This window comes from Zootermopsis nevadensis, unplaced genomic scaffold (assembly GCF_977971745.1).
Source record: "Zootermopsis nevadensis isolate Lab colony 2312 unplaced genomic scaffold, Znev_1.0 Znev_ptg000044l, whole genome shotgun sequence".
Lineage (NCBI taxonomy): Eukaryota > Metazoa > Arthropoda > Insecta > Blattodea > Termopsidae > Zootermopsis > Zootermopsis nevadensis.
The window spans coordinates 149061-176878 of NW_028259176.1; the positions used below are offsets into that span (position 1 = coordinate 149061).

Here is a 27818-nt window from a genome sequence, read left to right on the forward strand (position 1 = left end):
AATTTCTTTTTACAGACAAAATGTACGTCGCTGGTGGATTTTATCCTTCCAATTATCTAAACTCGGTGGAAGTTTATGACCCGGACACAAACCGATGGACGTTCGTTGGACCAATGCACTCTGAACGTTGGTTTCTTTCTTGCGTCGAGTTCCACGGCTGTCTGTACGCCCTAGGTGAGAACTCTGGACATTCTGAGTGATGCTCCTCTATCCTCCTGACAGAACTTGCTATTGTGAAATGTTTTCATGGTTTTTTAGAGTGACTGAGATTTTATGAACAGAATTTTTCTCCTGTCATTACAGAGTTTGTTTGGCCTTAATTTTAACCGCGATTCGTGGTTTCGATTACATTCTCCACAAAGAACACTTAACTAACTAACTAACATTTTATAATCTCTTGTGGTATCCAAAGTAACGTAAGCCCCATTTTTCACAGAGTACCAGTTTTACAGGTAAATATTTTGTTCTTGTAGCAAGGAAATTTCAGTTTGCCGCTGTTATCCCCAAAGCAGTTCCTTCGCAGTCTTTGATTTTCGTCACTTGTTACTGTAACGCCATCTTATATTGTTTTTGAAGGCTACTTTCTCACGCAGTTTCATGAAGTAGACAACAGATGTCAGGCGCAATTTCCTGATGCTACAAGGACGAAAATAAAATTGTAGCTGTTCCTGGTACAAAAACTGACAATGCAAGAGGGAATGAATTTTCTTTGTTGTATTTAATTCATTCGTTCCTTTTACGGAATTACCAATTTTAAGAGCGTAAATCCGTTTGTAAGACGGCCGGAGTGTGAAGCATCGAAGTTACTGGAAATACTAACATCTAGAAATTTGTAATTGGTAATCTTGAAGAGAAGATACCACTTGTGATACATTGGCGTAAAAGGAAGGATAATATTAAAATGTTTTTAAGGAACTAGAGTATGTGGGAGGGGTTCAACTACCGACTTATGTGAATAAGGTAATGAATCTTGTGGCTCCATAAAAGCCAAACATTTCGTGGCCACTTGACAGAGTAATGAATATCAAGAAGGGCCCCGCTGAGTGGGGTTAGAATAACTTCCCTTTGGCACCTTTTTTTTATATCCTGTGACCTTTTACGGAATGTGTGTGTGCAGGAGGACACGTCGGAGAATCAACCCAGCTCTATACCGAAAAGTACGACCCTACAGAAAACACGTGGACCGAGATCCCTGCCATGAACTTCTATTACGATGAACTCCACGCAGAAGTGATGGACGACACGATCTTCGCCATCAGTTATTATTATAAGATGACTAAATTAGAATCCCACGTCGCATATTTCGATGACAAGGAAGATCAATGGTTTGTCTCTTTGTTTGTTTGATTCTTTGTTTGGTTGTTCAGAGCTGTATAATCACAAACTGTTGCTTTCGAAAAGCTCTCGGAAGTAAAATATTTCCGGTCAAATATCCGCGATCTTGCGGATGCTGCGCCATGTAGTGACCGACGTTTCAGAGGTTCTTACTGCTTACTCAGGGCCTTGAATAAACGCGCGAAAGGTGGCTGAGAGGGGTAGAATGAGAGCAGGCAGGGCGACGTTGCGGTCAAGCTGATTGGTTAAATCAGAGGGCGAATGACTAGGAAATGCTAATCAGACGTAAGCTGTGACTGCATTAATAAGAAGCTCTTGGACTAAGTTTCCTTGATCAGTGGCACTCTCTTGGGCAGGAAGTGTCTGGTTTTAAGCACATCAGCATCGCCATAATCTTCGCCTTTCGTCAAAGTGTTAGGCCTTCAGGTTTAACGACGCCTATCCATATCATGTTCCCATTTCTGATGGACGTTTATTTTAAAATGGCTGTCTCTTGGCGTGTTTGACCACGCAGTCTCCTGTCATCTGTTGACGGAGTTAGTAAGCAGCTCCAAAAACATCTCAGAATACAAATTTCTTCATAAGTGTTTGAAGAAGAGCCAGAAATCCCACAGAAATTCATTTTATTTTGGCTTTTGTTTGTCTTACGTCCAACAGAACCTCTCCAGAACAATTTTTAGAGGGAAATATTGTCAAGGGTTCATGTCTCAAACAAGACACGTTTATCTCTCCAAAGAAAGCGTGTAATTAAATTTATTATTCTGACCTAAGCTAATGGCTTAATGAAATGTACCAAACGTAGTTAGCGCAGAACACAAGTCATGTGACAGCGTCTTAAAATAGTCATAACCTCTCCCTCCACTTCGATGTAATAAAATGTATTACGTTATAATAGTGCGTTGGCCGTTGTTCTATGCGCATGAGCAAAAGAAAGATCACGTGGGAACTGTTCTGAAATATTGTGTGGCAATCGTGCATTGAATTCCGATTCGGGGAACTTTTGTTAAGGTTTTCTGGAAACAAAATACAAGCAACGACATTTCGGTGGAAGCTGTGCCCTTAGCTTCAAGCAGTTTCCCATTAAACCCAAAGGCAGAGCCAGCCCATCAGACATGGATATTTTTAGGGCAAAACATTTTACGACTCCCAAAGATAATTCTTTTATTCTTATTCTATATTGAAATCTCTGATATTTTAGAACCCCATACATATTTTCTGTAATTTTGTCAGAGAAATGTGATAAAAATTGACTTGAGTATAGATAATACGGATGGAAGATAGAAGATTGTTTGTTTTCACTTTTAACATTTCAAATTGCAAGCACAAGGCGGCAGACATGAATGTTCGTAGATTTCAGATGTCGACTTGTGTCATCGAGAACCTACCGAATGCAAGGGATTACGCCTACAAGCACAGAGACAAATCGATGGAGGAGAAACGCAAGAAAATGTTGGTTTGGAAAATAACCGTCCTTCCACACACACTCGTCCTTCTGCTGATGTAGCCACGGGTTCAACCCCAGTAGCTAGGCTGGCGCTGGTGTGGTTACAACGTTTCTTACTTTGGTGCGTGGAGAGGGTTAAAGGTTTTCTCAGGATACCCTGACATAGGATCAGTCGGTAGGCGAGGATCTCCGACTCTCAGGTAATAAACGGAGAGGCCTTAATTGGAGCGGCGCTCGCGGGAGGGCAGCGAAGTCGCTGAGCTGGTGCAATTCTTGACGACACAGTTGTTGAAATCACTCAATTTATTCACGAATTGAGACGCACTGATGCAAAGACACAATTATGTTGATATTCAGGCTGTGCAATGAATCGGCTGTTTATGTACGACTTGAAGTCCAACACAACACAAGCGCGCTATCACAGTAACTGGTCCTAAATTTTTAATTGAATGCGGCGATCCGATTCGTCCCCCAAAACGTCGGAAACGCTCCGAAAAGCCACATTCGAATTTCATTGGTCCCAATCGCAGTGAGGAGACTGCTCTAGGGCAAACGTCATTCTATATCTGGAAAGGCTTAAGTTTTTGCCTCGTAAACAACTTTTACGAGGCGAAAGCTTTGTGAGTGTCACGGAAGCTCTCGAGGAAAGACGTTCAAGAAACTGATTGTCGCTACTCTCTTCAAATTTAATACATTAATCAATGCCAAAATTCATAAAATCAATCACATTTGGAGGAAGTAAGGCGTTCCAAATATAATCTCATCACGCGAACTTCGTTTGTATAAAACGGATTAACATGCCAAAGCCTGGTTTACCCCTCATCTCAAGGTTCAGCCCGTCAGAGAATCGAACTACGAACCTGGACTGGCACAGGAAAATCAGTAGTTTGCAGTTTATTACAACCACGATGAACACATTCATTTTAATTTCTTTCCTTACGAAAATTATGTAGAAAACTAGGAATTGATGTAGGAACTACAAAAAATCAAATAAAGAGAAATATTGTTTGCAGCGAAAAAGGGGAAATTATTTCTCCTCGTTATTTTCTGCTCAAGAAGTCTTTTTGAAATTAATTATTTTACAGACGTTTAATTTTATCTAAAATATTACCATTCATCAACACACAACAGTTTCGCCTTGCGTCTTGTATTAAATGAATCCACTTGTGGCGACATGTTTCGAGTTACGAAACCGTCTTCAGGGGAAGATTAAATGTTTTGCTTCATGAACGTCATTTAGAAAATCGTCATTTGGAAGCCAACACACTGAGAATTTTGTATCGATTTCTGATCTGCGTGTGATATTTTAAAAAAATTGCAAAAAGTACATTTTGCTGAGTTGCCCCGATATACCGGGTAATTATGCCATGTTCCTTAGGGAAGTACCAACCTTTTCAAATGTCGTGAAGGAACAGACGATGGTTTCAGTTAACAGATGTATTTATTTATTCATGGTACTTTGTAAGGTACATTTATGTATTTTAATGAATAAGTACAAAATATTACCACAAAATACACAAAACTAGGAACTTGAATTTAGTTAAGGTACAAACAGAGTAATAGAAAAATGTGACAGCGGTAATCAAATGGGGAACTCAAGGCATATCCAGGAGTCTCAGCACAAGTAAATCTGTGCAACCTTCTTCATTTTAATCTCATTCGTAATAAAGGAATCGATTGAAGATTGTTCTTGTGCTTTCGCCCTTAAACGCTGCCTTGCTCAGTAGCGTCGAGGCCATCTGATCAAATTAGCAACTGCTCGGCTAAACTACAGTTCGTATCCTGACGCGGGGAGTCCGGGGCCCATGGAGTCCCTGCCAGGGATACGACACGGTCGCGCTTTACCCCCGGGGGAGGACCCACTGGATAGGAGGCCGGGTGGGCCCCAGAGGCTAGACGAAAAATCCTTTGCCCCTGTCGGGGATCATTATTAAAAATATTACTAACCACTTCTTGCGATATTTAGATGATTCTACAATGAACTACTTAATTTCTGACTGTCTCTGTGTCTTATTAGCAATGTACAGTGAATTCATTGGTAAGTTCAAGGCAACTGTCACTTTCAGACTCACCACCAGACGACGTGTGGCTCCACAAAACAGTAGAATCAGCTTTCCTGTGTCTTCGCATTTCATGCTGGAAGCCGGGAAGCGAGCGCATTGCACTTTGAACTATTCCGCATATTTTAACGATCTCGTAACAGACAGACGATAAAGTCACTGAAACGTCCATGTGTCGCCATTCGTGCCAAAAGTATTTCCCGCTCATCACCGAACCGAAGGCTTGCTATTTTGTTCCTAATGGCTGCCACCCGTCCTTGTTCTGCGCCAGATGATTCCACGTAAGACCTTATTTATTTACGCTCCATTTTAATATTATACCACAATCTGCGTCTAGCCGTACCAGGGAACTGGTTCTCATTGCGAGTATAACACCGCCAGCCAATCGCCTGAAGACGTGAGTCGAGCCAACTTAATAAATTGTGACGCGTGTTAATTGGGGGCGTGGCACCAGGCCGAGGTTCGTTCCCTCAGAAGCTCATCCGGCCTTTCGACTGCTGATCGACGCGACGTTCTGGTTTACAATTCCCCTCACCTTCTCGCAGAAACGACCGACAAACTTCGACCTCGTCAGCCGAAATGCGCCGAATAAATATGAGAATGAGATTATACCCTGTCCTTTCTATGTCGGCACACCCTCCGAGGCACAGACAGACGCAAGAGGGCTCATTCGATCATTCACTTATTATGAGCTTCATCGTCTGTTTAAAGACAAGCAAAGTTGAAAGAGGACACTCGGAAGACGAAGGAGTAGATGCAAGGATAACATTAAACAGCATCATAAAGCATGTGAGGACGTTGACTAAATTCACGTGGCTCAGGACAGGGTCTATGGCGGGATGTCGCGAACACGGTAACGAAACGTCGTGTTCCAATAAAATGCATGGAAATTTTTTCCCTCGTTGGGCGCACTGTTAGATTCTCAAGGACTGAAGGAGCTGGAACAAAGTAAATAATACATGGACAGACACTAAAATTAATGACTGCCTTATTTATGGCAAGAAAAGGCATGGCTTACCTCCTCCATTAGCTATTACATCTCTTATTGCGGAAGCCAGGGCCTACTCAAAAATTCCTTTCGCTTCCTGTTCTATCCGTTTTCATTGCACAAGTATTTAATTAAGAGACCTAAAATATTAAAATGTGTTGATAAATCTGACAAAAAATACAAATTAAATACAAAAACAAATAAACTACCAATGTAAACACTAATATACATGTAAAACACTAAGAAATACTAAAACAATACAAGGAAAGAACATAGAAGCGATAATCGAATTAAAACAAATAACCAAGCAAGACCACTCTCTAGATCATTTCTCTTATTGAGAAAGTGCCCTCAAAAGAAATAATGTTTATGCGAAATACGTCCAAAGATTTACATATGTCATTTGCAGTAATGACACCTGGCTGAAGAACTATGTCTAAGAGCACTGCACACACTAAAAGTAGAAAATTTTCTTATTTATCCTGACGTCACACGAATACCAACAGCGTCCATGATGGAATTACAATTTATTTTGCCCTTAAATACATTAATAACAAATAATAAGGAATAAAGTGCTCTGAAATTTAAAGTAGTTAAAATCAATTCAAATGTACGTGTGATTTTAAACTGAAGAAAACCGGTAATTGCGCAAACTGGTAAATTTCCTTTTAATATTTTCTAATTTATTCGGTTGGGGCTTCAAGTTATAATCAGCGAATAACAACATTCTTATTCAAGCCTTTCACAAACAGATACATAAGCCATAAAGATCTAAGTTATTGCTTGCCTCACTTATTAATCAGGTCATGGACATGATCCATACGTGCTAGCATTAGGATATTAACTGGGTTTGTTAAGGAAATAAATGTTAAACGTCAAACAATAGATAACGGATTGGTTTTGGGAGCATAAATCGATCTGGAAATTCCCTAATCCAGAAGATTCGATATTCGATAGTTAAGTCAATGAGTTTGAAGTCTCGACCGCTAGTATTATTGTTACTAACCTGTAAGAAATTCGTAAAGAAATTTTAAAGGAACTCAAACGTTTGTATAACAAACATTTGAACCTACCATGCAAGCTGTTACCAATTTGTGTGAAGGTTTCTGCGCTCTCCCGACCGAGTTAACACGACATGAAGTAGAACACAACAGTAATGACGTCACGAAACGATAAAGTGAAGTGTAAAACTTCAAAACCTCTTGTGGGTTTCTTCTGTGAAGGCCAACCTTCCGGCACAGCGGAGCGTGTGTGGCCACCCGCAGGAATATCTTATAACAAAGATAAATTTCGTGTTTAGAAATTGTACTTTTCGAATTCAAGTTCTCAATGCGGCTTATGTGAAGATTTCTGTCTTTTGGGGCATCGTGTCTTAAAGTATGTTAGAAGTTTGCCGACGTTTCAGAGGTGCTTGCTGCCTCCATCATCTCCCTGTCTGTATTTTCAGAATTGCGTTAACGGAGCTTTTTACATGCTGTGTATTCCACCAGATTGTATCAGTTCAGCGACAAACTTCACACCGTTATCATATGTAAAAATAATTGAGCGTGCAGAAGTAGACTCAACAGTAAACATTCTTATCGACTGAGTACGAGTGTCAAGAACCCGGCGCTGTTGTGTTGTATCAACAATAGATGGCAGGACGGTAAGTATGACGTCTTTGGTCGGAAATTATTTTTGGTTGTATTTGTTTCCTCGTGATCTGTTTTAAATTAAAATTGAAAAAAATAACTTCTATTTGTAAAAAAGAATACAGTGTGTGTGTGTGTGTGTGGTTGGATACTATCATTGCATTGGCCTGATAAAGTTGAATTGAAGGGCTAACTATATATTTTCAGAATGGAAGGAAAATTAAAAAGTGAAAGGTTATCTTACAACATTGCAAATCGGAGTCGATTGGCGAAGCCTGTTTTCATACACTGTAATACAGACGAAACACTTACCCCAACTTCATGCTCTAAAATTGTAACAGAAATTGGGAAATATATCCTTTGCAATAAGTTGATTCCTCATCCTTACTATACATTAGAGAATGCTACAGAAAACTTCGACACTGTAAGTTATAATGTTGTGTGTGTTCATGGTCGTGTATTTTGTCGTTAATGAATGAACTGAATGTGGAAGGTGGGTAGAAATGCAAATTACGATGCAGGTTTCTTAAAATTTACTGAGTATAACCACTGAGAAGCATGTGTGTGGGATGAAATCCCATTCTGGACTTCGAAGATCAAGTTCCATAACCTGTACTGTAAGGTGAGAACAAAAGGGTTATGAAGTATATAGTATGGAAGATGTTGGCTTTGCTTAAGGTTTAGACCTTATGACTGACCTTCATTAAAGTGTGTCATAGTGCTAACAGTAATTTTTGGATTCCAGTTGCGCTAAGGGAATTTACTTGTGTGAATAAAACCAGTTATACATTGGGGAGAGATAAATCAGACCTTGTACTCTATTTGGTGTCACATTTGTGTTAGCTACTCTTCATTTTGTGGCAAAATTTGGACATCTGAGCATGTCTAAATTATTTAGATCATTCAGTTTTTCTAAGACATTAATTTATCTTTATTTCTTTGAATTTTCTCAAAACAAAATAAATGTATTACACCACTATGTTTGTTCATGCACTTTGTTCCATGAAGTTGAAAGTGTCACTTATATAATCCTTTGTTCATGTCATAGTAAGAGGTGTAATGTCTTGCTCATCTTTTAGCGGTCGACGGAGGAACCTGGACACTCGCAGAGAAGAATAGCTGTGCAGATGAAATGACACCACAAGAAGATGGTTGAAGCATACAGAAACTTTGAGAGTATTTTTCAGGTAATAAATCTCAAGAACATTTATTTGGAATATTGTAGATCTAAAATTCTGAATTTACCTGAATCAAAGATAAATTGTAATTTAAGGTATCTCCTTAGAGTAGGTACTGTAAAAGCATTTAAGGAGAAAATACTAACAAAGTGATTTTAAAAAAGCTGTTTTGAACTATGTTCCTATGTTTAAAATATCATTCTTTTAGTCCTTATTTGAGCCATTTCACTTAAACACATGTCTTTGCAGTCTGCTTTGGTAAGATCAATTCTACGATTGCCTTTTGTTTATGCTTAAGGCACTATTTTTGTGTATTAAATGTGGTCTCTCGCTAAAGTTTCTGATTAAGGACTGGATGACTGGAGTTTGATCACCAGCAAGGACAAAGGATTTTTCTTCCAGCATCTGGATCTATGTCAACTCTGGGATCCACCCAGCCTCCTATCTGTTGAGTACCCAAGATTATTTTCCTGGGGATAATATGTTAGATTTGCAACATTTAATGAAAGCGTGAAGTTTACAGGATTGTCATACCGCCTGTGTCGTGCATGGAGTTGGATCAGAAGCAAAGTGGAAACAGCATTCATCTGAACTTTATTCGGTATTTCTCCTTTCAGAGCCACGATACCTTAATCAGTGCAGGATTTATTGGACATCTGGGGTTTGACTCCTGATACGAGCAGACAGTTTTCATTTCTAACTTGTCATGGCTCTTCTGGGGTATCGTCTCTAATCCAGATTATACTGGAGTCACAGTCCTCGGCAATAAACCTGACCGCTCACCTCACTCATCACCGTGATGATCGGGGCTGTAAGCTCCTCTGAAAAATCATTTTCTAGTAGACTGTATGGTTCAACAAACTAGAAGACGGTCATCTGGTAAAAGTGTGACCAGTTAAATATAACGTGAAAGCTTATAGTTTCCCCTGTTATTTGAAAAAATTGATATTACGAGACTAGTTGGAAATTTCAGTTACGCTGGGCGTGCGACAGTGACACGTGATCAAACGCCAGGCATGCTGTGTATATCAAATAGCATTGAAGGATCAATCTTGAAAATTTTACCAGCCATTTCAATTTTGTCTTATCACTTTTATTTCTCATGAAGGAAATTATCTGTTTCTGTCATGATTTGAAGAGCAGCTGCTATTTTTAAGCGGTTTAAAACACTAAAGGGCAATTTCCTCATGCATATATCTCAACTCACCGTTTATAATTATCTTTTTCTTTCTTATTCAAAGTTCCAGCTTGCTACTTCTCAATTCATAATATTTTGTCTTCCCGTCTGGTTTCTAAGAACCTGAAGATCAAAATATACAAAATAATTTTGTCTGTTGTTTTATATGGGTGCGAAACATGGTCTCTCACTCTGAGAGAGGAACACTGATTGCAGGTGTTTTGTGTGTTCTTGCTGTATATCCTTCTGTGCTCTAAATGTTTCTCGCTATGTATAATGGCATAGAGGGTGTGTGAGTTTATTGATTCAGTTGTTTGTTCAAGAGCAGGTTACCTGAGGCACTTTGTGCTTGAGACTTACAACTGAGATATATTTTCGACCATCAATAATTCTTTGATCTTCTACGAGGTGCGATCGGAAAGTTTCCAGACTGTGTCAATAGAGGGCGAACCGGATGTAGTACGAGCTTCTGCCGCTAGGGGGTGCGGCCTATATTCATAGTGAATCAGTGTGGCAGCTGGCATCATCGAATTAGCATTTGTTTCTTAGTTACGGGCGTTTTGGTAGTTCATTAAACCGACCCTCCTGCGATTTCGGAATGGCGGATTTTCATGAACAAAGAGTGTGCATCAAATTTTGCCAAAGACTCGCCAAAACGGCTACGGAAATCTATGAAATGCTAAAGCAAGCATTTGGGGAGTCCGCAATGGGTCGTGCACAAACGTTTGAGTGGCATTCACGTTTTAAAAATGGCCGAACCTCTGTCGATGATGACGAGCGTTCTGGACGACCATCTTCGAGCACAACGCCCGAAAATGTTACGAAGATTCAGTAGGCCATTCACGAAGATCGACGTCGTACCATCAACGACTTGTGCGACATTGTTGGGATAGGCTATGGGACCTGTCAGCTGATTCTAAAGGAAGAACTCCACATGCGACGCATCCTGTCTGAGGACCAGAAGCAGAATCGACTTCTCGTTTGTCAGGAGCTCAAAGATCTTGCAAGAACCGACCCCAACTTCCTTTCTAAGGTTATCACAGGTGATGAAAGCTGGGTTTACGGGTACAATCCGGAAACGAAGCAGCAATCTTCACAATGGAAGAGCCCATCGTCACTACGACCGAAGAAGGCAAGACAGGTCAAGAGCAATGTGAAGTCAATGCTGATCTGTTTTTTCGACCTGGAGGGGATCGTCCATAGGGAGTTTCTTTCTGCAGGTCAGACGGTCAATGCTGAATTTTACTGTGGGGTCCTGAGGAAGTTGCGTGAAGATGTGAGATGGAAGCGGCCGGCAAAGTGGCGCAACCACAACTGGCTGCTGCATCATGACAACGCGCCAGCACACACCGCCCTCAAAGTTCGGTAGTTTTTGGCCTCAAACACCATGGCCGTCATCCCGCACCCTCCTTATTCGCCGGATTTAGCTCCGTGTGACTTCTTCCTCTTCCCATAGATGAAAATTCAGCTAAAGGGAAGGAGATTTGAGACGATAGAAGAGATTCAGGCAGAATCGCAGATGGTGCTTGACAGGCTGACAAAGAAAGATTTCCAGGGATGCTTCCAGGCTTGGCAGCGGCGCTGGGATCGTTGTGTTCACTCCCAGGGGAACTACTTCGAGGGTGATGGATGAATTTAATACCTGAGATAAGTGTACAGGTTTTTATAGGCGCAGTCTTGAAACTTTCCGATCGCACCTCGTATGATTGACTTCAGTCCTTACACGTAAATATTGAATGCCAGTTGTGAACATAATTTTTTGTTTGTATGGTATGAAACATTCTAAACATGTCAAACTTTTCGTTATCTTAGATGCGTAGTCTGTCACAAGATCTCACGGACATGCTGAACCAGTCCATCAGCCCGACTAATATGTACGTGATGCTGAAGAAGAAACGCAGACGAGCTCATATTGGTTTGTACCAAATGATTCCTACAGTCTCCCACTCTGTAGGCAGCAAGCCGTAATTTTTCTGAGTGAACAAGTGGGACAGCGGATCGACAGTTACGCTATTTGCAAGGAAGTCACTGAACCCTGACCTCCAGATAGCATTATGACTGTAGAAGCTGAGACGAACCTCGACGGACAGCGGACACTTCAGTTGGAGTTGATTGACGGTCTGCACATCGATCAAAGGGTACGCAGTGGTTCCAGTCCCGCATCTGTTGGCTTCAGGCACTGTAAGAATAGTGGCTTGTCTGTCTGTAGTAGCTCGTAGACCAGACGTGTTTCAATGTGACAAGTTTTTTATGCGGTCATCGTGAATTTCCATTCCACATGTTTGCTTCTTACGTGGTGTTTGAAAAGTCATGCAAACTGGGGCTGTTGAAGATTTTTTTGTTTGGAAAATTACAGTAACTATTATGATGTTGATATGGTTTTATTTAGTTTGCGAGAGCTTGTTACATGGTGTGACCGCCCGTTCTGGGTTCTTGTGAAATGGAAGGTGTCAATGTCTATTCTGTAAATGTTAACACTATGGATAATAGATAGATGATTGGAATTTTACTTCTAGAATTTATGGGTGTTATGAAGCAAAGGGCAATGAAATCAAGGAGTGTGAGATGGGTTGAACATGTAGTATGCTTTGGGTACAAAATTCTAATTGGAAAATCTGAAAGGAAGAGACCACTTCAGAGATGTAAGCACAGATGTGACAAAAATGAGTGTTTTAATTTGCTAACTGAGAATGATGTGCAATTTATCTTTAGTTTGCTATATTTTATAATTATTAATTTTTGTCTCTTATTGACCTCACCGTATATATCGAGGCATTAGAAAGTAGGCATTGTAAGTTCTTCCCATAATTTCTTATTTGTACATTGGTCTGTGGTATGAAATTTGGTCATCCAAAACCTTAACTACTGTGTTTTTATGTGTTGTGTATTGTGGTATTTTGTCTGTATGGAACTTAGTACTGGTGTTGTCAGTTTGTATAGATGTGGTGTGTCTTCTGTTGTAGCATTCAGTATCATAACATACGTGATCTTCATCATCTTTTCCAAACTGTTGCAGATGCTATTTTATGTTTCAGAAATTCTCTACATCCTCTAAGCAGGTTCATGTAGCCCTAAAGCAGGCTTCGAAAAGATTACGAATGTTGGCCGAAGCTAGCTTTGGGGAGGAACAAGTAATTGTGCTTTTTCTCTCTGTTAGTTTTCGTGAATTAAAATTGTTTCTGTCTTTCTTTTGCTTGATTTCTTTCTTGGTGATATGTTTCTTCTTCGTTCCTTGTTTACTGTAACAAACGCTGTGTATTCAGAATATGAACTGAGTGCTCCAATCTACATTCATCAACTTGAATGCACAGAAAGTATTTTTCTTTTCTCTGCGTATGTGCTGTATGTTCTTGTTTCACACATTATAGACCACGCCATCCTATTAAGTTACATAAATTGTTCCTTCAGGTTCCTTCTTTAAAAGATTTTCCATTTTGACATTCCAGCTGTAATTTGCAGACTTGAAATGAGTGTTGGTTATTACCTTCTTTAACAATGCTGTTTCAAATGCATATGTTATGCAGCATCAGATGAGATGTGAAAATGGCCATGAGTAGTGAATAGGTAAGAACTTGGAAGGAAATAGTTGTGGCTTGTTTCGAGATTTTCTCCAGGCATTTGCCTTTAGGGACTGAGGAAAACCTTGAAAATCCTCAATCAGGTCAGCTTGTAACTCAGCTAAGTTCCAAATGAATGCCAGCCTAGAGTGTCAGTGGTACACCATCTTGCTTGGAACATTTACTGAAACATCAGAGGGTTCATTACAGATTCCACCACGTCTCTAAGATACAGGAAAAAATCGCATATGTTTTTGGATCAATAAGGTGAGTATTTAAGCTATGAGAGGGTTAAAATGGGGCAGGATATTGTCCTACAGCAATGATGAAGACTTAGCAAGAGTTTCCATCAAAATTAACAACACTTTGTTGCAAGTTTTAATGTGGGACTGCAGAAAGATAATGCACTTCTTATATGATCTTGACTGTACTGTGTGTAAGTGTTACTTTCTTCTCTGCTTGTAATGCAGTGTCCTTTGATCAATCTGTATACCACAGAGACTTGTTATTGAGCATGAGCAGAAGTGAATTTGCCTTCATTTATGGCTCCATCGTTAATGCCACTCACTGCTAATTGAGAAGTTTGAGAAGTTTTTGACATGAATACATTAGCCGTATGGTATGCAGCTTCATGTGATTTACACTAATTGATACATTAGTATTTTGTTTTCATTTTGTTTCTTTTTTCAAGTTGATCATGACTTGTTACGACATGGTAGCTTGCATTTAATTTGATGTTGTTATAAATGTTCCTTTATATGGTGCTGATGGCTGCTGAATGGAAACTGGGGGTTCAGTTCCTTGTAGGGGCAGGGATTCTTCTCTTTGCCACAACATTCCACCCAGTCTCCAGTCTCTTGATACCTGGGGCTCTTTTCTCTGGTATAAAACAGTCAAAACATACAGCTGACCACTCGTTCCACGTAGTGCTGAGGTCTAGTCTGTAGATCTTTACTTCCATATCCACTACATCTTCACATGTGGTGGATTGGAACAGAGGCAACTTTGCCTTTACACAGATATGTTTTATATCACACTTTGAAATATACTGGATAGAAAACATCATGTTGATATGCATCAGAAAAAATTGTTTGGCTAATATTACTCTAAAGCTTTGTTAGAAACTGGTTGGTTCTTACACTGTTTAATGATGTTAAGCAGAGATGGCAGAATGAATACGAGCAATAAACTGGAAAGAATGGTAAAGTGATTATTGACTATTGAAAAGTACTGTTCCAGAATTTTACTTACTGGACTGAGGGAAACTATGGAAAACCTGAGAGTGCCATAAGTGATACTTGAACCAGAATGCCTCCCAAACACAAGTGGACAACATGAACATTTAGCCAAACTACTTGGTGTTTTGAGCAGTCCTTTGCCATCTGCAGACTTAAAGTATCTGGAGATGAACAAGTCTTGTTTTGTTTCATACATGCATATAACCCATTGACCTTCATTTCCTCTCCCTTTCTCACTAGTTCAGACATGACAGTGGAGTTAAGTTGCTTTGCCATGTTTGTTTGGAATGTTAAAATTTGTGTAAGGTATTAGGCTGTGTATTGTGGTTATAATGTCTCTAATTATGATTATCAATCTTCATAGCAACTTCGTGCCTCTGCAATGATGAAAGGTTCCATTTGAGGTTTGTGGTCCATTACACAGCAGAAAATAACAAGGATGATGGCCAGTAGAAGAAGCTTGTAGCTTAACATTGGTTCGTTCTTTGTTGAACCAATTAGATAAATCTAATTCTTTTTACTGATCTTACTATGTAATCTTTCTTTTACTTGAAAATGGGAACTCAAGTGGCTTGTGAAATAGATTGGACAGTGGTCTTTATCTAAAGGAAACAGTCCCATGGTGAAGCAAAAGTAACATTAGACTGTAAAATTCTTACTTTGTCACAATATTTGTAAGGAAAATTGTGATATCATATTTGAGGTTCTGTAAAGGGAAGTATATATATATATATATATATATATTTTTTATTTTCAGACAGGATTTGTGGAAACACTGAAGCCACAGTATATTCCAGGCCAAGCAATGATGTCTCCTGGTGCATCTTCTGGTTCTAACATAGTCGAAGAGAAGCTTAGCAATTTGCAGAATCAGCAGGAAATTGAGAATCTGAAATGTGAAGTGAGAGACTTACTAGAGAAAATTGAAACATTGAAAGGTATGCATGCATTTATTTTAAGAGTCTCTTGATAGGTATTTGTGTACAGATATAGATTCAAACACTGTAGTATTATAAAAGCGATATTATACTTTGTGACAGCTCCTATTATCCTCTGTGCAGTGATGTGTGTGTGTGTGTACTAAAACTTGTCCAAGTGATTACCACTTGCTGAACTTGTGTAGACTTGATTATGGCTTTGCAGTCTTATTATGTTGATTATATTTGCACAACATTTTTGTAAATTTATGCATAAGGTCCTCTCATCCTTCTCAGATAATTTTAATTACATTAATTATATTCTGGACATAGTGTATTACAGAAAAAATATTTGTGTATGTCTTAGGTTTATATTAACCTGTTGCTTGTAGCATGACATGCATAATTTTTCTAACCGAAGATATTTTCGAATTCTTGAAGAAATAGATTCAGATGTCAGTTTTAGTGTCCTGAGCTAGTAAACGTGGAGCAACTGTTGAAAATCAGCACTAGTGCAGGAAACACGGAATTTATTTAATAATGGTTTATTTAATGATACTGTCAGTATCTCATACTATATATCAACAAATTATAAGAAGTTTAAATGAATGATGAAATGGAAACCACAAAAGGCTTCAGTCAGGATATAGCTGGTTTCCAGGCTGAGATTTGAGCCCATGACTTCCTGAATATGAATCAGGAGTGCTAACCACTTGGCCATGAAATTTGGTCATGGAACTTGGTAACAGAACATTGAAAAGTTAAAATTTTCCAAATTGCCATTATCCATTGTGTAGGCAATAGCACACCACGAAACATCATCGAAGCGAAAATGAACAACATTCAGAGAATGCTTCATTCAAACATCGGCACAATTCTGGCATTACTTCACTCATGAGTTGCTTCGAGACTTTAAATGTGTACATCAGAGATGTATAGGGATCCCCAGAAGCCAAATATCTCAAGGTTATGACTAATCTTGTCTCTGGTTTCACTGAATCTCGAAATTCGCAATTGAACTCCCAACCATTTGCAACAGCACCTCGAAATCAGTTGTCGTCATTCTGGTGAAGTTGCAAAATGGATTGGTCGAACAGGGCCGATAGCATGGCCACCTCGTTCTCCAGATTTGACACCTCTCGATTTTTTCTTATGGGGTTTCATTAAAGATCGTGTGTATGTTCCACCCTTACCTGCCAATCTCACTGAGCTCAAAGCCCGAATCACCGCCTCAGTTGCAGAAGTGACACCGGATATGCTGGATCGTGTTTGGCAAGAAATTTATTTCAGGTGGGACGTCTGCAGTATCACCAATGGCAATCACATCGAAACAAAATGACTATTTGAGGTAAAACTTGATTTGTTTTGCTACAAAATGACACCTCAACCGATTCTGTAAGCCTTCTGAATAAATTTCTATACACTTTCAAAGTTGTAAAGTCCTTTTTGAATCACCCTGTACAATGTTGACGGATGTATCGGTGTCTCAAGTCCCCTGATACAAGTCGCTCAACTTGTATCGCAACACGTGCCCTAGTGCGTACAGTACATCTCCTTCCAGTGGCGAAAGTTGCATTTCTGCATGCTCTTTAGTTTTGGTTACATAAATATATGAAGTCACTAATATTATTTATGTAGTTGAGTGTAATGTTAGCTTCTCAAGAAGAGTGTGCTCCAATGAATTAGTCAGCTGACAGTAAGTTATTCTTTTATACAACCCGTTCTTCAAGTGCCTGAGCACTGCGGGTCCCAAATTTTCGTTGGCTTGATCGGTAGGACTCCTTGGACGAGGGATCGTCCCATCGCAAGGCCTCTACCTGTACACAGGACAGCACAACACAGAAAACCATCCATGGCTTGAGTGGGATTCGAACCCACGGTCCCAGTGACCAAGCGGCCACTGTGACAGCGACAGTAAGTTATGTGAAATATATTTAAAAAAATATATTGTAATGTTCTTGATCGGGAGGATATCAAGATGTTGATGATCATGTTTTCCCTGTTTCGTCTTTGCTGGGTTCCTCTGCAGACTTCCAGTGCTCTTCAGTACATTTTCCCTGAACTAAATACGTGAGCACCTTTATACAATTAATATAAGTAAGTTTAAAAAAGAAGAATATCTTTTAAACTAATCTGTCAGTCCTTTAAAAATAATCTTATTGTGGTTAGAATGATTTTTGGTGTATGTTAAAGAGCTTCATAAATTTGTATTCGTATTAGACACCTAGTGTTTCAATAGAATGACAGCTGAGATCTTTAACAGTGAAAATAAATAACTAATAGAACTGCATGCTCTTATCTTTTTTCAGTTCCCAAATTACATTACTATAATCTGAAATTGTAGTTGCAATTTATAAGCTTCACATTTTTGTCTTTCATGTTTGAGATACTGCAGAGAAACTTGAACTCATCTCAGTCATTAAGTGCGTCAAGATACTGTTCCTGGCAGGTGGATGTTTCCTTTTTTCACAGCAGTGACTGTAAGGCTGGCCCAGTAGGAAGCAGAGACTTTCCAGAGCCGTGAAGGCTATTTCCATCTGGTAATGTAGTTAGGAATGCATGAAGCTTTATCTACAGAACTTAACACATATTCATAACTTGGTCTTTACAAATGGGCAGGGATCTAGAAATACAACTGAAATCTGTTAGCATCTCAACACAATCAGTCCACTTGTCCATGGTCTTGCAGTATGCTTCATGTTTTTGGGGACCACCCACTGGCAAATAACAGTTTTTGAATTGAATAAAAACAAGCACTTCCTGGATGTACTCTACTCTTAATGTCATCAAGGACCTAATAGCAGAGGCCGAGAGCACCTCTGAAACATTTAGTCAGTTTATATTAGACTGCATTGTACAACATCCCAGAAGACAAAGTCATCTTCATGCCACTGTGAGAATCTGAAATCTATCATCCAACTTCTCCAAAGCTACAGACCTATTTGATATTATTACGTGATACTTTTCCTTGTTTATTTATGAGAGTTGTAAACAAGCTTTTTTGTGAGCAATTTAATTTACAGTTCAGTTTAAGGATTTTGGGTTGATTTGACTGAAATGTTTATACTTTTTTAAAGGAACAGCTGAGAAACTTTGTCTTGGTCGGTTTGAGTGCACTGATATTGGTGAAATCCGTTCACTTACAACCATTTTTATAAACGGAATAAGTTTCAAGGATCAGGTTTATAAAATTAAATAATTGTTTCGCTGTGGTGTTCCTCGTTTAGCCGACAGAACTGTAGACAGTGGTAGCTATTGCCTAATTGTTTTATAGTAGTTCCATGTTGGCTCCGGATAGATGGCGCCATAATATATGGTAAATACTTCGAAAGCGTACACAGCTGATCGCGGTTGGTGTATAGTGTTTGAGTTATTTCTGGTCAGTGATTTACAAATCAGATGTAGTTTATTACTGTCGTTATGTTAAAAGCATATTTATCAATATTCACCTTCAGATATTGAGAGTTCTGAAAGAGGTATTGGTAATTTTTTTATTAGGTTATGTCTTTCAAAAGGGATGGTGACGATCTTGATTTGCTTTGCAGTCTGAAGGTATGTGTTTCGCTATAATTAATGCATATGTGATAGTAATATTGTTTCGAACATTTGTCACTGCCAAATCGATAAAAAGCAGTAGTTGAAATGGATTGGACTGTCTACATACAACATCATTACTGAAATGTTTTCCTATGTTTTATAATTCTGATGCAAGACTTTCGAATGTGTAATGTTGTGGCATCGTCGAGTGTGTGAACTGTTATCCAATCACATACCAGATGATGAAGCTATGTTACTAAAGAATGGAAGGTGAGATTGTATGTAAGTGGATGAAGCGAGGTCAGTAACCTCCTGACATACATCTGGGTGGCATTCCGTCGTTTATAGTTTCCTACATACTTGCACTTACACTGCATGTGTTTCAGTTCATGTAAATATGACATGTTGTGTAATTTTCTGACAGTAGTGTGTGCATATACTTGAAAATGTAACTCCTCCTTGTTAGAATAATTAATTATCTAGCTATGTCTGTTTTCCTTTCCATTGTGGTTATCCTGTGTGCTTGCTTGTGTAGGAGGAAGCTGCTTTGAGTTTCTGATTTGGAGTGTGCAAGTGGTGAGTTCTATTTTCTGCTACAAGCAGTGCATTGAACAACTCGGGTAGGGCATTTAAATTAATTTGCAGACGTTTACAGTAAAGTTAATATCTCGGGACTTATTTCACCAAATTCAACAGAATATAGATATAAGTTACAATACAATGAAGCAAAACATAGTGTTATATATTTATATTTTATTGAGTGTTCTGTCTGCCGACAGGTCCATATGAACAGGATCCTTCCATCCTTTTCTCGGACTGGGACCTGTTCATATACGTTCTTGACAGATGATCCAGAAGTGGTTTGCCATTGCCTTCTTCTGTGTGTGAATGGAGTAATTGTTGAGATGCCACGGAGAAACCGGGGAATCCCCCGGAGGAAAACTCCGTGTTGCCTAGACCACGGCCTTGCCCAACACAAGTTATAAATTCGGGCACCGTCGGGAATCGAACCCAAGACCCCAGGATTACAAGGCCAGCATTCTAACCGCTAGACCACCGTAGCCATCGTGTTATGTATAACTGATATAAAGTACCATTAAAATAATAACAATTTGGATACATTCATTACTGTTAGTTATTAATAAATTATGTAATGGGTACATGAAGCGAATGCTCAAAGTACTGGAGAACTTAATGCACACATTCCTTGTATGTTGCAACTTGGGAAGTATTTTACCATCACTATCATCATCATCATGTTTCACAGTTTAGGTGGCTGCCTGTTCCGGTTCTCTCCCTTCCTAGGGCTCTCCCTTCCTTTGGCAGATAGTTTAATGCTTCTCTGGGAAATTTGTCATCTTTAAGTTTTACTGAAGTACTCTGTATTTTTAGTTCCTGTCCGATTTCTTCGCGTCTTCTTTTGTGTTCCTTTCTATAACCTTTTAACTCCTTTTAAAAACCTCATTTCTGAGGCTTGTATTCTACTTCTATCCCTTGCATGTAGTATTCAATTTTCTGAGCCATATAAGAGTGTGGGGGTTTCCCATAACTTTGTAAAATTTCAGCTGAGTATCTTTTCTAGTTCTGATTGTTTTCCATGGAATGCTGTAGTTTTGGTTTTAATTAATATTTTCATGTCTTATTCTGAGCATAATTGGTGCAGTTTGAACACAGACCTATGTAAGCTATGTTCTGAAATTTTGTGAGATTACTTGTTTGTCGGCGAAGAACATTGTATTTAAACAAATTCTGTCCTTTAATTTTATTCTTGTTTTTATTTTGGCTCCTCATCTGTATAAATGTTGTATGGAGTTTCAGATAAGCTGCACCCATGTTTAACTCCTTGATTTGTTTGTATTCCATGTGTAATTTGATTTCTTGTCTGTATTATTGCATTTGTTGAATTGCATTATATTCCATAAGTTGTTCCTATGTACACGATCAAATGCTTTATCATAGTCTGTGAGGCCAGGTGTGTTTCCAGGTTGAACTCCTTTCTCTTTTCCAATATTTGTCTTAGTGCGAGAACATCGTCGATACACGATCTGTCTTGCCCAAATGCACTGTCCTAGCAATAATTTATCAGCGACAACTTTGAGTGTGTATGTCTGAACTTGTGTTGAGAAGACTGAGTCATCTGTACTTTTTAGAGAATTAGCTATCTCAATATTTAAAATAATGATATAATTTTTTTCTTTTTAATCAGGGATTTTGCATCTTTCCTGAGTCTTAATTTGAGAGGTTCTCCTTTATACTTGGCTACTTCAGAGTTAATACCATCTGGATGAGTGGTTTTCGGTTTACTCCGGTACTAATTTTAGTTCTTTTATGGTAATTTGATCAACTTCTTCTACCTGTATCTTTTTTTTCTCTATTGTGGTCTTGTATAGGGGGTCATGCCACAATTTTTTATGATGCTCACATTATTTTTTCAGGTTTATAGTATCTATTTGAGCAGTATCTTTTCCTGTGCTATTCATATGCTTCATTGTTTTGTATGCTATTATTTACCTTCTATGATTGTCTGTTACTGATAAATCTTTTCCGCGATTCCTTACGAGCTGTTTTCAGAAGGTTTCTCCTCGTTCTTTGCATTCCTTTTGTTTGTTCCATTGGGTTCTATAATTATATCTTGTAGGCTATTTGTCGCTTTGTCTGTCATTTCTCTCCATATTTTTAAGCCTTTTTCATGATGTGTGTTTGTGTGTGGTCCATTCTTTTTAACTCTGTATTGTTCCAAATATTGTCATTCTTTTGAATAAATCTTGTATTCCCTCTTCCTGTAACAGATAGACTTTGTAGACTTCTTTCAACTCTATTCTCTTCCATCTTGCCATTAATTCTACTTCATATTTTGCTAAGTAGTGCATAGACGTCAAGTACGAAGGACTGGTGGAACAAGATTCGTTTCAACTGAAATCCATTTCATGAGGTGGGTGGCGGTGGACTTCATGTTTCATCAGGAAATAGATTAAACAAAATTTTAAATTTCACTGTTAACAGATTTTCTGCCTCAGTACAGAAGAAGCTGGAAATATTTTGTAAGGGTCAATTCTGATAGATTTTGGAAAATATTGAAAACTATGGTATCAAGATGAAGGAAGACGAGTTACCTATTCCTTGATACAGGCAGAACAGTTACACAAGAGTGCGTCGTGCTATAATATCAGTCTCCTAGCCTGAAGTACATACAGCAGAGCCCTTCATCCTGGAACTGAGCCTTAAGAAGATGAAATTGCCATTGGGAAATTAAAACGTTATAAATCTCCGGCAGAACTAATCTATGCAGGTCGTAGGACACTGCACTCAGAGATATGTAAGCTTATAGTCTCGATTTTGAACCAGGAAGTACTACCACAACAGTCGAAAGAACCAGTTGTTGTCTCTATCCGTAAAACAGGTGACAAAAACTCAGTCCAGCAACTTCCGAGGTATCTCGCTTTTGCCAATGTCTTATAAAAATTTTATTGAATATTCTTCTGGTACGGTTTACGCCATTTATGAATAAAGCTATTGGGGGTGATCAATGTGGAATCTGCCATATGTCTACTATTAATCAGATACTTTGCATCTGACAAATATTAGAGAAAAAGTGGGAATATAACGGATCAGTACACCAACTATTTGTGGGACTACCAGAAGGCTTATGACTCAGTTAGAAGAGAGGTACTTTGTGGCATTTTAATTGAGTTTAGATTAACAAAGAAACTTGTAGGGTTAATTAAGATGTGTATGGATGAGGTATCTACTAGAATTCTGTTCCCAGTGCATAATGGCCTAAGACAGGGGAATGCTTTATCCCCGATGCTTTTTAATTTTGCTCTAGAACATGTCATCAGGAAGGGCTCATATTGAATGGTGTGCTCCAAGTGCTTGTCTATGCTGATGATGTCAATTTGCTGGGGGGATGGTGTGGGTACCAGAAAGAAGAATGCAGAAACTCTCCTACAGGCTAGCAAGGAAATGGGCCTAGATGTAAATGTAGACAAAACTAAATATATGGGAGTAATAAGGGATCAACATCAGCAACAACGGCACAACATAATTATAAGTAAGGCTCCGCTTTTTTTGGTGATCCGCTAATACGGCGCTTTTCAATTACGTACATATACAGTAGGGCCCTGCTTTCTCAGCCCAAAGCGCTCGACAGCCGAGTCAGAGAAGCGCGTCCAGTGCCATTTTCTCATCGCTGATTCAGTCTGTTTACAGATTTTGTGCGCTCTGTATTTCTGGCAATTTTACAAAGTTAATACATACTATATATTTATTTAATATTTTTGTATATCATTTTCTAAGGCCTAGCGCTATTGTGCACTTACTATATGATAGTTTAAACATCTTATTAGGCTTTGATATGCATTTGCAAGTGAAAAAAGGCAAAGATCCGCTTTTCGGCAGGGGTCTGGTCCCTAACCCGCAGTATATGCGGTGCCCTACTGTATTTGGTTCACGGGGCTTAAACCGCATGTGGCATAGTAAACTGTAAAATAAATACTAGTTAGTGATATAAAAGATTAAAAAAATTTTTTGATAAATTGCTAAAGGACACAATAGAAATCAGAAATACTGCAAACATGGCAGCCACAGACCCACCTTGTGTTTAGGTTGTTGTAGCGCTGATTGATTGTTTCTGTCATCTTGTTGGTAGACAGCAATTAACTTCTGAGTGAGTTGATTGAACAATTCAATATGGTGTTTGTACTGGTGCAGTTCTGCATATGATATGACTGAAACAAAACAAACAAAACCGTTTAATTTCACATAAACAAATTATTATTATTATTATTTTCATTTAAGTACTTTTACAGAGCATATTGTCTGACAAATGGATTGTGAATGTGATGAAAATTGCAACAAAGTTGGCGGTAATAACATCAATCAAACGTAATTAAATTAATTTAACATTATTAAGAATAAGAGTCATGAATCGGCACTTTGGTTTTTTCCAAAATACAGAATGTTCCATTTAAGATGCAACCGTGATTATTTCACAAGAATTCCTTCATGCAAAGAACACTCAAAATAATGACAAAATTGAATCCTTGCAATCACATTCCTTAGCTGAAGCTGATGCACTGCTTGAAATTGGTATGGTCATAGTTTCAGATATTTTGTTACTCAATAAGCATTTGTCACAGACAACATTTCTGAGTCTAGAAATGTATTGTTCCTTGCCAGGAAGCCTCTAAGTGCTTCATGAACAGCGGCAAGCAATTTCCATGCGACAACACCTAACTAGCTTTCGCACAAGTGGCATGAGCAATCATGGTGACCTTGACTCGTGTCACGGGGGAGGATGGGAGAGTGTCTTAGATGGCATGAACATACTCCTGATCAATTTTTTTTAAATGTATTACATGATTGTTCTCTGCATTTTAAATGATACACCCTCAATTATCCTACAACTTCGTGAAGGATCTTAGTCTGAACGTCCGACAGAATACAGTCATTTTGCAGCCATTCTCAAATTCACATGGATTGTGCCATCCTAAAATTGTTTTGTTTCCCTTTCACTTCAAACATTCACGTGATGTACAACTGAAACAATGCATATTCAGAGTATCCCATAACCTCAAATAATTAACGGCAAACAGAGTTATCGACACACATTTTACTGGTTTTAATCCATTCATGGCATTGGTTGAGGTTAACTTCTAAACTGCTTTCTTCTACACCAAGTAACTCACAGAAAAGTACCACAAATACAGGCAACCAAATCAAGTTTTCATGGATTTTCCCAGTCACAACGTTTTCACTTGCTATTATTTGGAGGACTTCGATTCCATCCCCAACTTACAGGCTACCAATACTGGTAGGTTTCCATGGTTTTACTCAGTCACTGCAGGCAATGCTTCCTTCCACAAGTGTTGTTAGAATGACAGAAGACAAAGTTGTTCGATACGGCATGAAGACATATCGGAAGCGTAGAGGTAAAGTTGCACGTGTTCTTAACCTCGACACTTGTGACGGGTGATAAATCGGTTTCACGGCCCGGTCGATGGCTCCGAGCAGTCATCTCGCTGTAACCGCTGAATAAGAGGCTCAGAACGTGGTGATTAAAAGACCAACAGACTCCAAACCACAGACTGTATGATAGGTGCAAGGTCAGATTTAAACATGGGAACGACAACGAGTGGGAACTGGATGTGTTAATATTCGCCATTTACCTGTGGCAACTAAGGATAATCGTTCATGGAGTTAAAAGTAATAGGTGATAATCAAAGCAGTAAACTTCTCGGTCACTACCTACAAGACTACACAGTGCAACAACCAGAAGGCAGCCATCTTCATAACCGTCGCTGCGAGAACATTAAATCTCAGTAATATTTAAATTCATTAAATGGTTACGTTCCAAAAGGGCGCTGTTCTGAACTGAAGACTGCCGCATGGGATGGGAATTATGATCCCATGTTCGATATGAGTGACCCTCGTGATATTGGCACTTCGAGACGTCCTTAAGAGTGTGGGTCTACTTATTGGTCTATATTTCAGTTTACTGACACTGAGACATAAAGTACATTTTTACGGAGACGATGATGACAGGCTTGTTGATGTTGATGACGACAGCAATATAATAAATGTCGACTCGCCGGAAATTATGGCACTGCACATTACTAGAATTGACAGAGCGCTTCAGGCAAAGGTGTATGAACTTTCTGACACGGCTTGCACGATCCGGAAATAAAAAAGCAAGGCCGGGACTGTGGTACAAAACCCACTATATCCTGTCGTAGGCCAACAACGCGGATTGTGTTTTACTTACATCCGAACTGTTTTGGTACCAAATATTTGTTTAAGATTGTTAAACGTTTGGGTTGAGAAGAAAGCAGATCACTGTATTTGAAGTCACTGACAACAGATAAGATGACACCAACATGTCACGGGCATATATAAAGGTTTGGAAGGAACACCAACACCAAACATCGATTGGATTCATGCTTTGATCGCCTCCACTTCTGAAGAGAGAGTCGACCGAAACACGTGGGTCGAAGGAACAATTCTGGACCAGCATATCCAAGAATAAATATGGAAAATAAATAAAATCATAAGATAAGATATTCCGGCCGCAGTTTTCCACATACATGCTTATTCATTATTACAAGTTCTCAAAAAAAAACTGTTTTCCACGGAAAACATTCCATAATGACGAATTTCATTATCTATACAAAACAATATCGAAATCGTTAGTACTAAAGATGACCCCGTTCCTTAGCAGCCACTTCTCGGTTGGGTAACTTTTCAAAAGAGTTGGAAAATAAAAAATTATGGCTGGCATTCAAACAGCAATAGTGAGAGACGGAAAACTAGATTTTCAGTTACACTTGAGTTACAAGAGTTTTTTCAGTGACAAGACGCGTTTGAAATATATTTCAGTTTCAGTGATGCCAAATTGTAAAACGAAGAAAATTCACTTCTTTGATTTGACATAATATCACAGTGTGAGGGTAAGCTATAAATAACATGACGGTATCGACATCTCAGTTTCGAAATCTTTATCCACCATGAGACTGCAGCTCGCTACACTCAGCCCGGGAAAACAAGTCGACCCCTGTCAGACAAACTGTAGGCCTACTATTTGTGCAGGAAAGAATCACTGTGAAATTGGGATCTGCTTTATTTTAAGTTCCCTCGGCTGTCAGGATGCACCGTCTAACTGGGCTCAATTACTTACCTTTTGTTTCCGTAGTTGTGCCTCCAACACGTCGGCGGTGTGGCCCACAGATCCCAGATTCGACTCAGCCAAGCTTCCACCTCCTGCCGCTTGCTCTCGTAGCGCTGACTATCCGTTAGCATGGCGTCCAACTGAGTCTTCCTCTGCATCACCTTGGAATTTGTCTCGTCCCAGTGTTCACGCAATTTACCCACAGTCTAGAGATACTAGAAATTCATAATTTCTTGACTCGTTTAGCAAACACTTTCACTACGCATAAAATTAACAGAAACTAAAATTCTTAAATAAAAATGTAATTATAACAATTGCTATCAGCATGTTGGCAGAATTTCTGACATTTTCCCGAAACTTAAAGCAACCCAGAAAAGAGGATAGAAACAGCAACAGCCCAACTAATCTAATGCACAGTATAAATGTTCAATATCTTCGAATCCTTTATGTTAAAAAGTCACGCACGATAATCGACAAACAACCTTACTTGGAAACGCCAGTTTTTATTTCGTACTGATGCGTGTGTTCAAATTGGTAACCTTATTCGGGTTATAATTACTAATATTAACATTACTATTTCTTTCATCTTGTATCTTATTCCATACCCTCATTCCTGTACGTCACTACACTCCAATATATTTCTATACAGCCTGCATGCAATCAAACCAGGAAGTGCCTCTTAGTCGGTTAAAACACAAGAGATTTTTAATAGGCTGTGCAAGACTGCATAATACAACAACTTCGAAAGCATTAGACATTGGCCCTATAATAGAACATAGCCTCGTTAACCTAAACAATTCCCTCGCCTGACCAAATGTCATTACATAAGCGAAGACCAAGCACTTACACTCGGATGTTCACTGCACCTTAGAATAAAGCATCTATCCACGCACACATTTGACAAAGGAGTTTTTGCAGTAGTAACTAGAAAGTGGTAAATATCTGCACGTAAGAAAAATGCGAGACACCACAGCCACGTAACACGCAGTATCACACCGAGTGTACGGTAGTTAATCGCACTCCCTACACCTGTTTGCTTGTGGATTTCCACTTTCGCCGCCATACTGTTTATTTCTATTCAAGTGCCGATGCA

The 27818-nt window shown here is 39.0% G+C and overlaps 2 protein-coding genes and 1 long non-coding RNA gene across 25 annotated transcripts; 2 read left to right on the forward strand and 1 right to left on the reverse strand.

The window, feature by feature from the left end:
- Nucleotides 1–31: 31 nt before the first annotated feature.
- LOC110840688 (uncharacterized) lies at nt 32–4461 on the forward strand. Its single transcript, XR_002546955.2, has 2 exons — nt 32–174; nt 1118–4461. It is a non-coding gene; the product is annotated as an uncharacterized LOC110840688 (long non-coding RNA).
- On the reverse strand, nt 4202–27818 carry LOC147871678 (uncharacterized). 9 transcript variants are annotated; one of them, XM_087360439.1, is made up of 4 exons: nt 27573–27817; nt 26735–26940; nt 23656–23789; nt 15340–15497 (listed from the first exon to the last, which is right to left on the reverse strand). In XM_087360439.1, the coding sequence occupies exons 2-3, from the start codon at nt 26881–26883 to the stop codon at nt 23747–23749; spliced, it is 192 nt and encodes a 63-aa protein (XP_087216565.1). In that variant the 5' UTR covers nt 26884–26940; nt 27573–27817; the 3' UTR covers nt 15340–15497; nt 23656–23746. The 9 variants fall into 9 exon arrangements, 8 of the variants coding, with proteins under 8 accessions (XP_087216567.1, XP_087216569.1, XP_087216565.1 ...); XM_087360441.1 differs by lacking the exon at nt 15340–15497 and adding an exon at nt 4202–5777 and having other exon boundaries at nt 26735–27818; XM_087360443.1 differs by lacking the exons at nt 15340–15497; nt 26735–26940; nt 27573–27817 and adding exons at nt 4202–5777; nt 24671–24853.
- Nucleotides 7483–20187, forward strand: LOC147871679 (dynactin subunit 1-like). Of its 15 annotated transcripts, none has more exons than XR_015538476.1 (6): nt 7488–8080; nt 8538–8645; nt 11626–11951; nt 15366–19332; nt 19598–19638; nt 19842–20187. XR_015538476.1 is itself a non-coding variant. In XM_087360433.1 (6 exons), exons 4-6 carry the CDS (start codon nt 11868–11870, stop codon nt 17412–17414), a joined length of 378 nt encoding a protein of 125 aa, XP_087216559.1. In that variant the 5' UTR covers nt 7493–8080; nt 8538–8645; nt 8986–9083; nt 11626–11867; the 3' UTR covers nt 17415–20187. The 15 variants fall into 15 exon arrangements, 4 of the variants coding, with proteins under 4 accessions (XP_087216559.1, XP_087216560.1, XP_087216558.1 ...); XR_015538479.1 differs by having other exon boundaries at nt 15366–19077; XM_087360433.1 differs by adding an exon at nt 8986–9083 and having other exon boundaries at nt 7493–8080; nt 15366–15546; nt 17302–20187.

Bases quoted from the DNA above. Each gene is read 5' to 3' on its own strand.
- LOC147871679 (XM_087360433.1), top strand. From the start codon at position 11,868: ATGACTGTAGAAGCTGAGACGAACCTCGACGGACAGCGGACACTTCAG. The intron at 11,952-15,365 runs GTACGCAGTGGT...TTTTATTTTCAG, and splicing joins GTCTGCACATCGATCAAAGG to ACAGGATTTGTGGAAACACT. The intron at 15,547-17,301 runs GTATGCATGCAT...CTTGATCGGTAG, and splicing joins GAAAATTGAAACATTGAAAG to GACTCCTTGGACGAGGGATC.
- LOC147871678 (XM_087360436.1), bottom strand. From the start codon at position 24,695: ATGAATGGATTAAAACCAGTAAAAT. The intron at 23,790-24,670 runs GTGTGTCGATAA...GTTTTGTTTCAG, and splicing joins TGGATTAAAACCAGTAAAAT to TCATATCATATGCAGAACTG. The intron at 18,063-23,655 runs GTGGGTCTGTGG...CTACATTACCAG, and splicing joins TACAACAACCTAAACACAAG to ATGGAAATAGCCTTCACGGC.